This window comes from Dendropsophus ebraccatus, chromosome 2, assembly GCF_027789765.1.
Source record: "Dendropsophus ebraccatus isolate aDenEbr1 chromosome 2, aDenEbr1.pat, whole genome shotgun sequence".
NCBI classification, from domain to species: domain Eukaryota; kingdom Metazoa; phylum Chordata; class Amphibia; order Anura; family Hylidae; genus Dendropsophus; species Dendropsophus ebraccatus.
The window spans coordinates 61,003,957-61,017,757 of record NC_091455.1 but is presented as its reverse complement, the minus strand read 5'-3'; the positions used below and the strand labels follow the sequence as shown (position 1 = coordinate 61,017,757).

The following is a 13,801-nucleotide window of genomic DNA, read 5'->3' as shown; positions in this document are numbered from 1 at the left end:
GCCCTGTGGTATTGTTTTTCCCTGCCGAAAATGATGCAAGATTCAAACACTTTCCCTGCTTCCGGCATGATGGTGATACATCATGCCGAACAGGAAAAGACTCCCACCACAGGGCTTCTCTGTCTGTAGAATACCAGACGTGGCCCAGAGCTGTTGCAGAACATTTCATTTCACTGCAGACTATTGCTTTTTGAAGGTTTCAACCTTTGTTGTGTTGAAACCTTCTAAATGCGTTGTTATTGTTTGAGTAAAAAAAAGCTGTATGAATTGTCATACCAGACAAAGCCACTAGTAAAAACCCATAGCTTCAAACATTTGATCACTGGGGAGGGGGGGGGGGGGTGATTGGCCGTCCTGATTATATGCCATTAGTTTTGAATTCTTGGTGAACCATTTTAATCCTTTAAGTTCCATACAATGTTCTGTGCACTCCATTGTATGAATATCCTAAACCATTTTTTACCTAATGTGTGAATTTTTCATTTTCATATATTTTCAGAATTTCGCTGTAAACATATAAGAGATAAACATAACTTGTAATATTGGATGCACAGAAGACAGAATGTGTTATTGGCCTGATAGCTATCTAAGCAAACACATTGATCTTACCAGGGTTATTAGAACAGAAGTTTCTCTAGATAAATTATATTGTGAGATGAAACTTGAATACAATTAAAACAACATCATTCAAACGTTCGTATAATGGCAAAAAATACTAAAATAAACTGCATTGATGAGACGTTGGCAGAGAATGTGTGTAGTCAGGTGTGTTTGTGTGTGTGTATATACATAAATATATACACTGTGTACAGAGAACTAACGGCAACATACAATGTTTCCCCCGAATATAAGGCAGTACCTTATGTTTTTTCCCCCCAAAAAACAGGCACTACACCTTATTTTCGGGGGATGTCTTATTTCTACCTCCCCCCCCCCCCCCCCCAGCCCAACCAGGGGAGAGAAATAGGACATCCTCCCCTAACCACCTCAGAATACTCAGCAGAGGAGTGCATCAGCGGTGTGACATGCAGCGGGTCATCGGCGTGACATGGCGGCGGCGTGTGTTGGGACTTGCGGAGGATATGGGTGCCATGGACGAGGCTACCTGCAGTGCCAGTTTCGGAGGTCCATAAGGGCATTAGGTGAGTCCTGGGAGGCGGTGGTAAGTCTTACTTTCGTGGGGCGCCCTTGTTTAAAGAGGATGTACCACCCGGTACATCCTCTTTAACCTGAACCCACGAATCGAACGGGGATGCCGGTGCCGCGGTCCGTTTTTCGGACCGAGGCCGGTTCTCGTTCACTGCCCCGTTCTATGCATCGGAACCGGCCGGGGCTCAAGCACTGGAGGTAGGCCGGCCCGCCCCAGTGGGAGGGAATTTCCTCCCCTCCATGACGCGACTCGCTTAGAATGAATGGAGCAGTGTCATACAGGGGAGGGAATTCCCTCCCACTGGGGCGGGCCGGCCTACCTCCAGTGCTTGAGCCCCGGCCGGTTCCCGTGGCGCTGTGCACGGGAACCTGGCCTCGGTCCGAAAAACGGACCGCGGCACCGACTTCCCCGTGCCGGCGCCGCTCGATCTGTGGGTTCAGGTTAAAGAGGATGTACCTCTTTAAAGTAGAGGTGCCTTATTTTCCGGGGGAAACCTTACTTTAGGCTAGAGGGTGGAGTAGCTGGGGTGTCTTATTTTAGGAGGGTGTTTTTATTTTTGGGGAAACATGGTAGTTAATCAGCCCATTAAGTTCATCCCACAGAAACCCTACTGTGTTGATCTTCTAGACTAGAGAAATGCAAAAACCCTTATGAGGCAGATGCCGATTGCTCCATCACAGGAGAAAAAAATTCCCTCCCGCCGCCAATGGCAATCACAATAAATCCCTGGATCAACATCCTACCACATGTAGTCTAGTGCCCATAACTTGTAATATATTTTTTTAAGAAAAGCATCCAGGCCTCCCATGAACTTTTTAAATGAATCAGCAATGACAACATCATGTGGCAGAGAGTTCCATAGTCTCACTGCTCTTACAGTAAAGAATCCGCGTCTGTGCTGATGGTGAAACCTTCTTTCCTCTAGACGTAGAGGATGCCCCCTTGTCATGGTTACAGATCTAGGAGTAAAAAGATGACTAGAAAGATCTCTGTTCTGTCCATTCATATATTTGTACATTGTGATCAGATCGCCCCAAGATGTCTTTTTTTTTTCTAAACTAAATAGCCCCAAGAACTGATCAACCCCTTAGCGACCCATGACGTATCTCATATGTCATGGTGCTGCGCGGGGTGTTCAGAGAGGGGTCCCGCCAGGACCCCGCTCTGAACGGCGCTGATCCCGGCTGACATGTGCAGCCGGGCAGTGCCTCTATTAGCCTGCGCGGGTCCCGTTGCCGCGCCGGCTAATTAAGCCTCTAAGTGCAGCTGTCAAACCTGACAGCTGCACTTAAAGGCTTTCCTCCGTGCATCCCTGGTGTCTAGTGGGACGGATCTCCCCCCCGCAATGCGATCGCGGGGGGGGAGATCCGTTCTTCTGCCCGTGCCGGGCCTCAGCGTCGGAATGACGCTGATCCCGGCTCGGCAATAGATTGCTATGGCCTGCAGCAGGCCATAGCAATCTATCACCGATCTGATCGATCTTTGCTGTGTATATACACAGCATTGATCTCTATGAGAGATCTTTGCTGTTTATATACAAGTCCCCCAGGGGGACTACTAGTTAAAGTAAAAAGTAAAGTAAAAATGTTTTTTTTATTAATAAAAAAATCCCCTCCCCTATTAAAAGTCCAAATCACCCCCCTTTTCCCATTTTATAAATATAAATAAATAAATAAACATGTTTGGTATCGCCGCGCGCGTAATCGCCCGAACTATTAATCACATTCCTGATCTCGCACGGTAAACGGCGTCAGCGCAAAAAAATTCCAAAGTGCAAAATTGCGCATTTTTGGTCGCATCAAATCCAGAAAAAAATGTAATAAAAAGTGATCAAAAAGTCGTATATGCGCAATCAAGGTACCGATAGAAAACGCATCATGGAGCAAAAAATTACACCTCACACAGCCCCATAGACCAAAGGATAAAAGCGCTATAAGTCTGCGAATAGAGCGATTTTAAGGAACATATGTTTGTTAACAATGGTTTGCATTTTTTACAGGCCATCAGATAATATAAAAGTTATACATGTTATATATCGTTGTAATCGTAACGACTTGAGGAAAATTGGCTTTGACCTTAAGGGGTTAAAATTTTGATCTCATGATACCCAAGTCAGTGCACTGGGTGTGTAGCTGCTGGGAAAATATTAGTTTGGCCACATTATCTGAGATGCCATCCATCTGCCACTCTGCCCGCTACTGCTCAGTTACACACACAATAATTCGTCGACAATAATTGCCAATGTTATTCAGCTGTTGGGAGTATGAACAAATAAATGATGACTCACACTCTGTAATTTCATGGCTGCTATCAGAATATGTTCATTAATTACTGTGCCCCAGGCAGTCTCTTGCCATGCTGAATGCTGACAGATTGCTGCATTTTGTAAATGTTTTCCAGACGTAATTCAAAAAAACAGCTATTAAGTAACCATAAATTTCTATTAGCTGTTTGCCACTTTGATTTGGGGAATGTTCACGTCACAGTCAGCGTGGTGGGTCACTGCAGCGTGTAGAGTGTCTGACAGTAATGGGGTTAAATGACACACTTGTCACAAGAGAACAGTGGCTTCATTTTGTTGTTCATATTGCTTATTTCTTTGCTCAAATTCTCCACAGCCAAATAGAAGAGTTTGTGTTATCCTGCCAAGGGCAATACACAAGGCTTGTGAGGCTGTCTTATCCACATTAGAGACCTCCCACCATATTAAATATGCTCATAAAACTTAAAAAATAACATTGTATGTGAGCTTAAAGAATTATATTGCATTATTTTTGATGTGGCTTATTGCCATGAATATTGTCCAGAGCAATAACAAATCCCCATAGATAGCATCTTCGGCACTGGACAGTTTCTGCCTCAGACAGAGGTGGCAGCAGAGAGCATTCTGTCAGACTGGAAAGAATACACCACTTCCTGCAGAACATACAGCAGCTAAGTACAGGGAGGCTTTAGGTTTTTTTTTTTTAATAGTTACAGTGACAAATATGTATAAGGCTGTGTTCAGACATGTTAAAAGTTCATTGCAGTACTTTTGCAGTGATGGTCATTTGGGTTTTTGCACTAACCACTGAAGATATACATTGTTTTGGTTAATCATACTTTAATAAAGTTACATAATTTATTTCCATATAATTTCCTAGATTTGCAGCCATTCAATAGAAACTGTTTATTTCTAGGGATTAAAATCCTGTCCTGGTCATGTGATGTATGGCTCATTATATTACAGTTATCAGAGGTGTGCCCTTTAATGCAATAAATATCTTTAGAGAAAATCCTTTAAGGCTATGTTGACACAACATATTATTTTGTGGCAAAAACGGTTGTTGTTTGCAATTAAAACAACGGCTGTTCTTGTCATAGAAAAATGTGTTGCATGTGTGCAAAAAAACGACCATAGTTTACATAGGGGGAGATTTATCAAAGGGTGTAAAATTTAGACTGGTGCAAACTACCCACAGCAACCAATCACAGCTCAGCTTTAGGCAGTGCTGAAAGAAAAGCTGAGCTGTGATTGGTTGCTGTGGGCAGTTTGCACCAGTCTAAATTTTACACCCTTTGATAAATCTCCCCCATAGTGTATTTAACATCAGCCATGGAAACAATTGACATGTCAATTGTTTCCGGCTGTTGGGCAACAACGGCCATTGTTTCTGAGTGCCAAACAACGGCCGTTGTTCATAGAATGTGTGAACATGGACTAAAAGTGCTTTCCAGACATGAAAAATGCCTCCAGGTGCCCTACCACTGCCAGTCCAATGGTGCCCAGTCCCTACTGCTCATCCAATCAATGGATGCAAATTTGACTCACACAGTGATTGGACATTTCCTGCACAACTGAAATGTCAAAGGAATATGTGGAGAGCAGCATGGAACAGAGGCTGGCACAGGGCAGGTGAGTACGACATTCTATTTTTACTGCACCCAGAGGCATAACAAAAAATTTCTGCCCAGTAAAACCCTTTTAGCTATAACCTGTCCATGCTCCTACTAATAATTTTTGCCCAAGGATCAGAGTTTTTTCGTGCAGCACTTAAAAAGTGCTGCTAGGTAGTTCCTAAGCTGTTTAAAAGTTCCTGCTAGTGTACTGACACAGCTGCACAGCTGTGTCAGTACGCTTATAATAGCATCATAGTATAATTAATCATGATGCTGAAAGCTCCCAGGTCCAGTCCAAAGAACATTGTCTTTGTATGGACGGAATTCTACAAATGTGTGACTGACCCCTGAGAGTTCACCTGCAGTTCAGTAAACTTGTTGATCAGTGGGAGAGTTCTTAGATACCTATGCCTTTATGATGGTTAAGGTTGCATGTTCTACGTGGGCCTGTCCTTCTCACACCTCCTTGCTGATTGCATTATACATCTGTGCTGCATTGACTTGTGTCTGAGTGCAACACGTGCATGGATATCTGAGAAAGAATGTGGAAATCACATTGACTTGCAAGAGGCTTAAATAATTCATAAAAGCATTTCTGATTCCCATGAATTAAGCATTTCCCCTTGTTTCCTGCGCAGTGAGGATGAGAGGAGCATTATTCATAGCTATTTAGGGCCCCTTCTTTTGAGCTGTAAGTCAGCATTTTCTTCAGCCGTATGCATGAAAATGTTATTTTAGTTGACATTATTTGTTTAGTGGAAATGCTGTCTGGAATAACTTGCCAAAGACAACTGAGATAGCCTTCTGTGCTAGCCGATACTAAACACAGCAAGGAGATTAGAAAAAGCTGGTATTTACGTACATTTCACATACAATCCATAGTACGTTCAAAGTGACTGTGCAGATATAACCTACCCTCCCCTTCCCGTTTATCATTTTAAGCTGCCATTTTGGTGACTTCGTAAGGAAGTAACGCACACCAGCCATCCTGCATGCTGATCATTTTTTTTTGTACTTCTTAGTTCAGATTGGGGCACACAACTGAGCCTGAATTTTATCAGGTGCTCTACACTTGGTCATACATTTTTTACATTTTAAGGCTAAGTTCACACTTTGTCAAAACAACGGCCGTATTTCATAACAATGGCCGTTGTTTGCACAAAAATGGCCTTTGTTATGAAATATGGCCGTTGTTTTTACGTAGTGAGATCCTAGCCGAAAGAAGGAGCATTGCAAGGAGTAGGGACATCTGCCTTTGTGCTTTATGCTCTCTGCAAAAACACAAAAATTTTGATGTTTTTGAGCCAAAAAACACAATGGAAGAAAATTTAGCAAGGGCTTTGTGCCTATTTTTAGGTGAATAATTGTGGGGGTTTTTACCGATTTTTTTGGTCTAAGTTCTATTTATGAACCAGTATTCGACAGGCCTGTTTTGCGTATTCACCCAAAAGTTCCCATAATCTAGGAATAGCGTCCAATTTATCATTGGTGCAGCCATGCGTCTGGTCAATCAGGTGAATATGCTTGCGCAATTTTTACTACTTTTTTGGTGACTTAGATACATTCACTATAGCAGTGCTACATTTTAATGTCGGTCACAAGATATACTGTAGGAACAAAATATACACCAATCCTTATTAGAAGAGTCACACTTAAAGAGGACCTGTCACCCCCCGTGCCGGGGTGACAGGCTCCCGACCCCCAGTTAGATCCCCTTATATTTACCTCATCCCGCCCAGTCCCGCTGCCGGAGCCGGTCCCGGGATGGAGATATCCAGGTCAGAAGCTGGCGCGGGCGCTCTGGAGAGAGGTCCAGCGTCCATAGAGAATGAATGGAGCCGGACTCATCTCTGCAGCGCACGCACAGCTCCATTCATTCTCTATGGACGCCGGACCTCTCTCCAGAGCGCACGCGCCGGCTTCTCACCTGGATATCTCCGTCCCGGGACTGACTCCGGCAGCGGGATGAGGTACGTATAAGGGGATCTAACTGGGGGTCGGGAGCCTGTCACCCCGGTGGGGGGGGTGACAGGTCTCCTTTAACACCTAAAAAAATTTTCCCCAATGTACACATAGAGTACTTATGAGACATGAGAGGTTCCTTCGACGTCTTCAGGTTTCCAGCAGCAGTTTGGTGGACATTATAATGAAAGAGATAAGAATGAGAGAGATAGAAGGCTTACTATAAGCTGCAGTCCTGTCTTTCTCTGCCACTCCAGCTACTCACTACTCTATGTAGTTCCTTCAAGGGGTTATCCAGAGCTACAAAAACATGGCCACTTTCCCCCTACTGTTGTGTCCAGTTTGGGTGGGGTTTTGAAACTCAGTTCCATTGAAGTAAATGGAGCTTAATTGCAAACTGCACCTGAATTGGAGACAGTAGGGGGAAAAGTGGCCATGTTTTTGTAGCGCTGGATAACCCCTTTAATGATCAGTGCAGGGGAGTAAAGGTGACTTATAAGGCCAGATTCACACATACCAAATCCACAGCAGATTTCACGCTCCGGTTTCCTTCGGGGCTCCTGGCGTCTGGACATCTCGCTCAGCCAATCAGTGGCTGCGGCGGGGCAGTGCACTCATTGACTGAGCGGGACGTCGAGCCGGGAGGTCCCGAAGCAAGCCGGAGCGTGGAGAAGGTAATGTATGCTCCGTCCGATGGGGAGTTAAGGGAGCTGTCACTTACATACTTGCAGCGGGATGACAATCCCACTGCGAGTATGGATTCTCATAGAAACTAACAGACAGGGATCCAAGCAGATTTGCTGCGAAATCTTTGCGGATCCAGCACGTGTGAATCTGGCCTAAGAGGAGAAAAAATATATTTTTGTGTAATAAGATATCTTATTTTTTTCATTTGCTTATACTAATGCACAGTTTGTTGAGTTCAGTGCCTGTATAATCTTTCTTGTTATTAGTCTTTCGGATAATATCAATATTTGCTATGTATGTGACGTTGCTATTTGAATCTGTTACTTTAGCTGCAGGAGAGTCCTGATAATAACCTAGTACTGTGTTATGGTTTGTTCCTATTCCCTGCAGTTCCTTTGCACTGTCTGTCAGCAGAAAGAAGCCATAGGAAAGTGTAAAATCTGCTGATGGCTTCTGAGGGTAAATAAAGGGAATTGCTAATTAAGAAAGTAAACCTAGGCAGGGATGTGCGGGGAGTGGCCGCTCTGTACAGTGACACACTGGTCTATACGGGATAGAATGTGACAGCATAATAATATAATAATTACAAGTGAATCCCTTTTTTACAATTGCACTGTTCCGTGTTTGACTTTTATAAATCTTAGATTAAAAAGATTGTGTAGTTTTTACACGTGTAATCATTGTAATCGACTTGGGTGGTCCATAAATTATTGACATAGGCTTTAGGCTTTGGGGAGGGGGGGAGGGGGGGGGAACAAATTTACAGGAATTGTTTAAAGCGTAACTGTCTTTTCAGGGCCATTTTTCAGAAAACATTAAATATCAACAGTACAAGCGATTTTAAGAAACTCTGTAATAGGTTTTATGTACTAAAAGAGTTTCCTTCTGTAGTGAAAAAGCAATCTCCCAGCCTCCCCCCTCACATCAAATGAAGCAGGATTTCTGTCTCCATCATGTGGCTATGGAGAGGGGAGGGGCTGTTAGGAGTGACTGAGCACGGAGCAGTCCTGCACAACACAACACCCTGCAATCTTCTCTCAGTAAGTTCATAGATAAGCACGGACCTTTCTGACACCTGAATTTAGCGGTTTAGGTGCCCAGAGAGTCTACAAACAGCTGACCTTCATGTCACCTCCTCCTGCTCCCTCATCTCCCTCAGCCCCTCCCCCCTTCATAGGCTTAGAATGGAGAGAGCAGATCCCGTCTTCACTGGCTTCTCTGTAATGAAGACGTGTTTGCCTGATAATGCACAGATAAGAAGTCAGGGGGAAGGCTGGGAGATTGCTTCTTGAGTACAGAAGGAGGCTTTTTTGGCTGATGAAACCTATTACAGAGTTTCTTAAAATCGCTTATACTACTGATTTCTGCAATAAAAAAAACATGACAGTTACGCTTTAATTAAGGTTGGCAGTGTAAAAAAAAATATTACTTTTTTTTCTGTGAGCTTAGACTTATCTTGTGTGCGAGCTGTATGAACTCGGAATAATATTAATAAGCGAATAGTTGCCAAGTGCTGGGATTAGCTTTAAGCTTCTGCAGCAAATCAGAATGCATGAAACATGATTCCTTTAAGAATTTCTTCTATATTTGAATAGAAAACTTATAATCGCGGTCCCTTGAACATACCAGGTTCTGAGCTTTCTCTGTGGGGAGATTATTATGCCATCTTCCAATATGGCAATGCATGTGGAATTCAGATTGGACGGGGCTGTTCTGTTGTCAGGTATAAGGACCTTTGTTGTTTGATGTATCTAACATATGTTGTTATAACTATGGTTTTTACTCTGTATACTGATAAAATACTGAACTATGAGATGAACCCAATCAGAATTGTCATCAGAAATATGTTGCGTTGCACACAGGTACATCTTGTACCTATATGGTGATTGCCAAGAGGAGAATAAATTGGAAAAATACAACATAGAAATGGTTAAAAATACCTTTAAAGCTGGTAATATACATTTATTGCCTGTTTAGTGGATAGCTGATAAAAGATGAATCTGTGATGGTCCAGCTTCTGGGACAACTACCGATTGCTACTGAGAGTGCTCATCTGTTTCTGTAACTCCCGTGAAATTGTATGCAGTGGGTGGGTGATAAATGGTTTCTCCTGGAATAGACATTTAATAAGGCCAAGTGAAAAGTACCATGGAGACAAAGTATCCAAAGATAGGTTCCTACTTTACTTAAACCTCTTTCTATGTTTGATGCCTCCTGGTGAAGAATCAAGGATGTGGTGTCTGTCAGCTGTTTAGAAGATATTCATTATGTAATAGGTGATGATAATGTATGTTTAATGTCTGCACGTATCTGTGTGAAAGTGAGCCACTATTTTTTTTTTCTTAAGATGCTAAACATAGTATGGGAAGAATACGGGTTTCCAAACTAAATTTATTATTAAATGATGTGAATGTTGCCCCCCCGTGCATCTGGATTCTGCACCTGTCTCACTTGATAGTCATAGAGATGGGACTATCCATATCAGACAAATATTAGAAAATCCCTTTAATACATATGAAATACATTAGAAAATATATTTTTTAATACATGAGGGAAAAACCCCTGGGAAGAATTCTGTGCTTTCTTTGTAAATATATGCACTTTTATTGCATTGTTTACCGTCAATATAGTCCACGCTGAAAGACTATAGCAATATCACAATAAAATATATAAACTATGTTATGAAGATGTGAATATGAAGCCAGGCAAAAGTGCAAAAAGAAAGTGTAAGGTATACAAATGGACAAAGTTATTAGTGTGCCTGGTGAGAATGGCAGCAATGGAATGTGTGGGTCCACCAGATAGTTGGCCCAAAAATTAGCAGAACAAGGAACGACAAGAGACAATCTATCAATGTAACAGATTGCTATTGATGAAATATCTATTTTCATACATACTATTATAATATATTTGATTTAGTTTTTTGAGGGACATCCCCCCTTTAAATATTTTTATGGTACCAGAATTTAATTACGCTTAAATCTTCGCTGCTGTCTGCAGAATCCTTGCACGGAAGACTGCTTAGCTGCCTATAACATAGTAAAACTGATCACCAATGAATTTTGTTCCTGACTTGCAAGATAATGGCCCCTCAGGACTAAGTAGTTAAAATAGATTCTTTCAGACCCTGCAAAACCTCACTTTTGTAAAAGACACTTTGTTGATCTGCTTTTTCCTCCTTTGTAAGGTTATATAGCCCCTTCCAGTGTGAGAGCCCTGCCAAACCCTATAAGAGCTCAGCTTCCTAAACCCCTTAGTACGTGACATTTTCAAAGTGGAATTTAACAATTCATATTATGTAATGTATCTCCCTTGTATAATAATACTGTATGTGCCGTTGCAGTAACCTTCTGTAAGTGTAATGCTAATAAATATGACGTTTTTAGGTAATTGCTTAATTTGTCGTAATTAGCGCCTTTACCTAATTACATACACGCGGAATATGTCGCCATTCTGACACACACAGGATTGACAAATCTTTTTAATAGCCTAATAAATTTAGAAATTATGTGGAGACCTTTTGTTATGTAAATGTGTGGAATCTTGCTCTAAAAATAAATGAATCTTTAGAAGTTTAATATCACGCAATAAATATCTTTACTGTTCCCTCTTTCATCTCCTCATGTCTCATCTTGATATTGTTCTTTTACAGAATGATTGAAGACTGTGGGAAAAGGGGGAATAACATGGCCGACAGAAGGCAGTTGTTTGCAGAAATGCGTGAGTAGCATATATTACTTTTGACATTTTTGTAGTCCCGTTACTAGAATGACTGAAGGAGCATAGTGGGAAACATTTCTGTGAAGATTGTGATGAGGCGGCCATACTGGGACTTCAGACTTTTGGGCAGCTTCCAATTGTTAGCTTCATCCTGTAGCCTGAAACTATGGGGGAGGTTTACCAATACTGATGTTTAAAACTCCAGTCTTAAAGGGGTTACCCCAAGATCGAAAGTTATCCCCAAGCCACAGAAGATCTAGGTTTGGAAGCTTCATAAAGAACAAATGGAACACTGGCCATGCACACAAGCTTCATGTCATTCAGTCGGGGACATTTTTCCTCTATTTTTGGAATGCTTGTAGTCACAGTGGTCAGACTGGTAAGCTTTCTCTCCTTTAGAAAGGGGATAACTTTTGGTCTTGAAGCCATTGCATTTAAAGGGAACCTGACAGTTGTTTCATGTTGTTCGAACGACGGGCAGTGTGAATCAGAGACAGTGCCGTAACTATTTACTCTGAAACGCTCGTAGAGGGGGATTCATCATCCTGCACCCTAGCGTATACCAGGAATGGTTGCAGATTTTTTGCCATCTGTGCCTTTTCCCTGACGTCAGTCCCGCTCACATTATGGGTGATGTGCCAGCCCACACCTCCTCCCTGCCCTGCTGTGCTCCTCTGCCCCTTGGCAGGGTGCAAGGGGCCGCAGGCTTTATTTTTGACTGGCGTTCTTGGTAAATTCTCCCCACGGTCTTTAAGTGCCAGCAATAACATGGTATAACATGTATAACATGGGGGGTTGTTTCCACAGCTATTCCCTTTTTTTTTTTACTGTGATTCTTTTTCACGCTTCCTGAAATTTGGGCATTTTTGAAACAGTTGTCAGGTTTACTTAAAGGAAATCCTTTTAAATTCAGTTGTTCTGTAGCTTATGATATTCTGTTAAAAAAAAAAATTAAAAAACATTGGAAACTTGCCTGAAACCAAATATTCCATTGCAATATTTTCCTCTGTCTTTCTGTAAGAGCAATAAAACATAATGTAAACAAAGCAGTATTTGGTGAAATGCACTTTCAAACCAATAATTTTTTTTTAAAGGGGTAGTGCGGCGGTAAAGAATTATTCACAGAATAACACACATTACAAAGTTATACAACCTTGTAATGTATGTTATGTCTGTGAATGGTGCGCTATACATTACCTGTCACGTGCTGACCCCCGTCTTCTTTAAACTCTAAAAAAAATTAGATTAGAAAGAGGTTAGAATAATTGTATCTGCTGTTATGTTCTTATAGGGCAGGGTACACTGATTCCTAATCCGCTGCTGTTTAATTCATCCACGACAATGGGGGAGATTTATCAAACATGGTGTAAAGTGAAACTGGCTCAGTTGCCCCTAGCAACCAATCAGATTCCACCTTTCATTTTCCAAAGAGTCTGTGAGGAATGAAAGGTGGAATCTGATTGGTTGCTAGGGGCAACTCAGCCAGTTTCACTTTACACCATGTTTAATAAATCTCCCCGATTGTCTTTGTTAAAACGTTCTCTTTATTGATATGCTAATTAGGTAATCAAGTGCGTTGGGGGCCAGTATTTTACACCTCAGTGCACCAATATGCCCTCTCACTGCATCTTCATCCTCATCTGGTGTTCTGCAGTGATGAGCAGCCTGAAGTGCCACACCTGTCCTGAGGCAACATGTGGTATTACAGCTTGGCTCCATTCAATTCAGTGAAGCTGAGATGCAGTATCACAAACAAAATGTGAACAAGGGTAGTGCTGTTTCTGGAGGAAAACAGCTATGTTTCTCTAATCCTGGATAAGCCCTTTAACATAAAACATATTTTCAGGCCAAGTTGTGTTAGGCTAGGTTCACACTGCGTTTTCAGCATCCGTTTAACGGATCCGTTTTTTTTAACGTCCAGAAAAATAGGGTCAGCAACGTTTTTTGGTCCGTTTTGGGTCCGCCAAAAAAAACGGATCCGTTTTTTTTATAATGGAAGTCAATGGAAAAACGGATGCACACAAATGAATCCGTTTTTTGCAATCCGTTTTTCATGCGTTTTTGCAAAAAACGGATGCGTTAAACGGATGCTGAAAACGCAGTGTGAACCTAGCCTTAAATAGATTTTTCGTGATGGCATCTATTACAGGGGTTATCCCCTTTTGTTACAGTGCGGCCCTAATATAAAACATTCGTAACATCTTATCCTTACCTCTCCACACTCCCCTGGCGTCTCCATGTCACCGGCTGATCACTTCTGCAGATGAACTTGTCTCAGCAGTGATAGCCCATTCAGCCAATCACTGGTCAATTGGGGACCCGGAGACACCAAAGGTGGACACTGGGGCAGTGTGAAGAGTTAGGGCCCTATTCCACCGGACAATTATCATTCAGATTATCGTT

General features: G+C 42.1%; 1 protein-coding gene across 25 annotated transcripts in view; it reads left to right on the top strand.

Annotated features, from left to right (window-relative positions):
- The window catches only part of DTNA (dystrobrevin alpha), a 207,222-nt gene that overhangs the window by 98,820 nt on the left and 94,601 nt on the right, over positions 1–13,801 (top strand). For all 25 annotated transcript variants that reach the window (XM_069957618.1, XM_069957617.1, XM_069957633.1 and 22 more), the window contains exon 2: positions 11,331–11,398. In XM_069957618.1, coding sequence (XP_069813719.1) covers positions 11,332–11,398 — 67 coding nt within the window. In that variant the 5' untranslated portion in view covers position 11,331. The remainder of the gene's footprint in view (positions 1–11,330; positions 11,399–13,801) is intronic.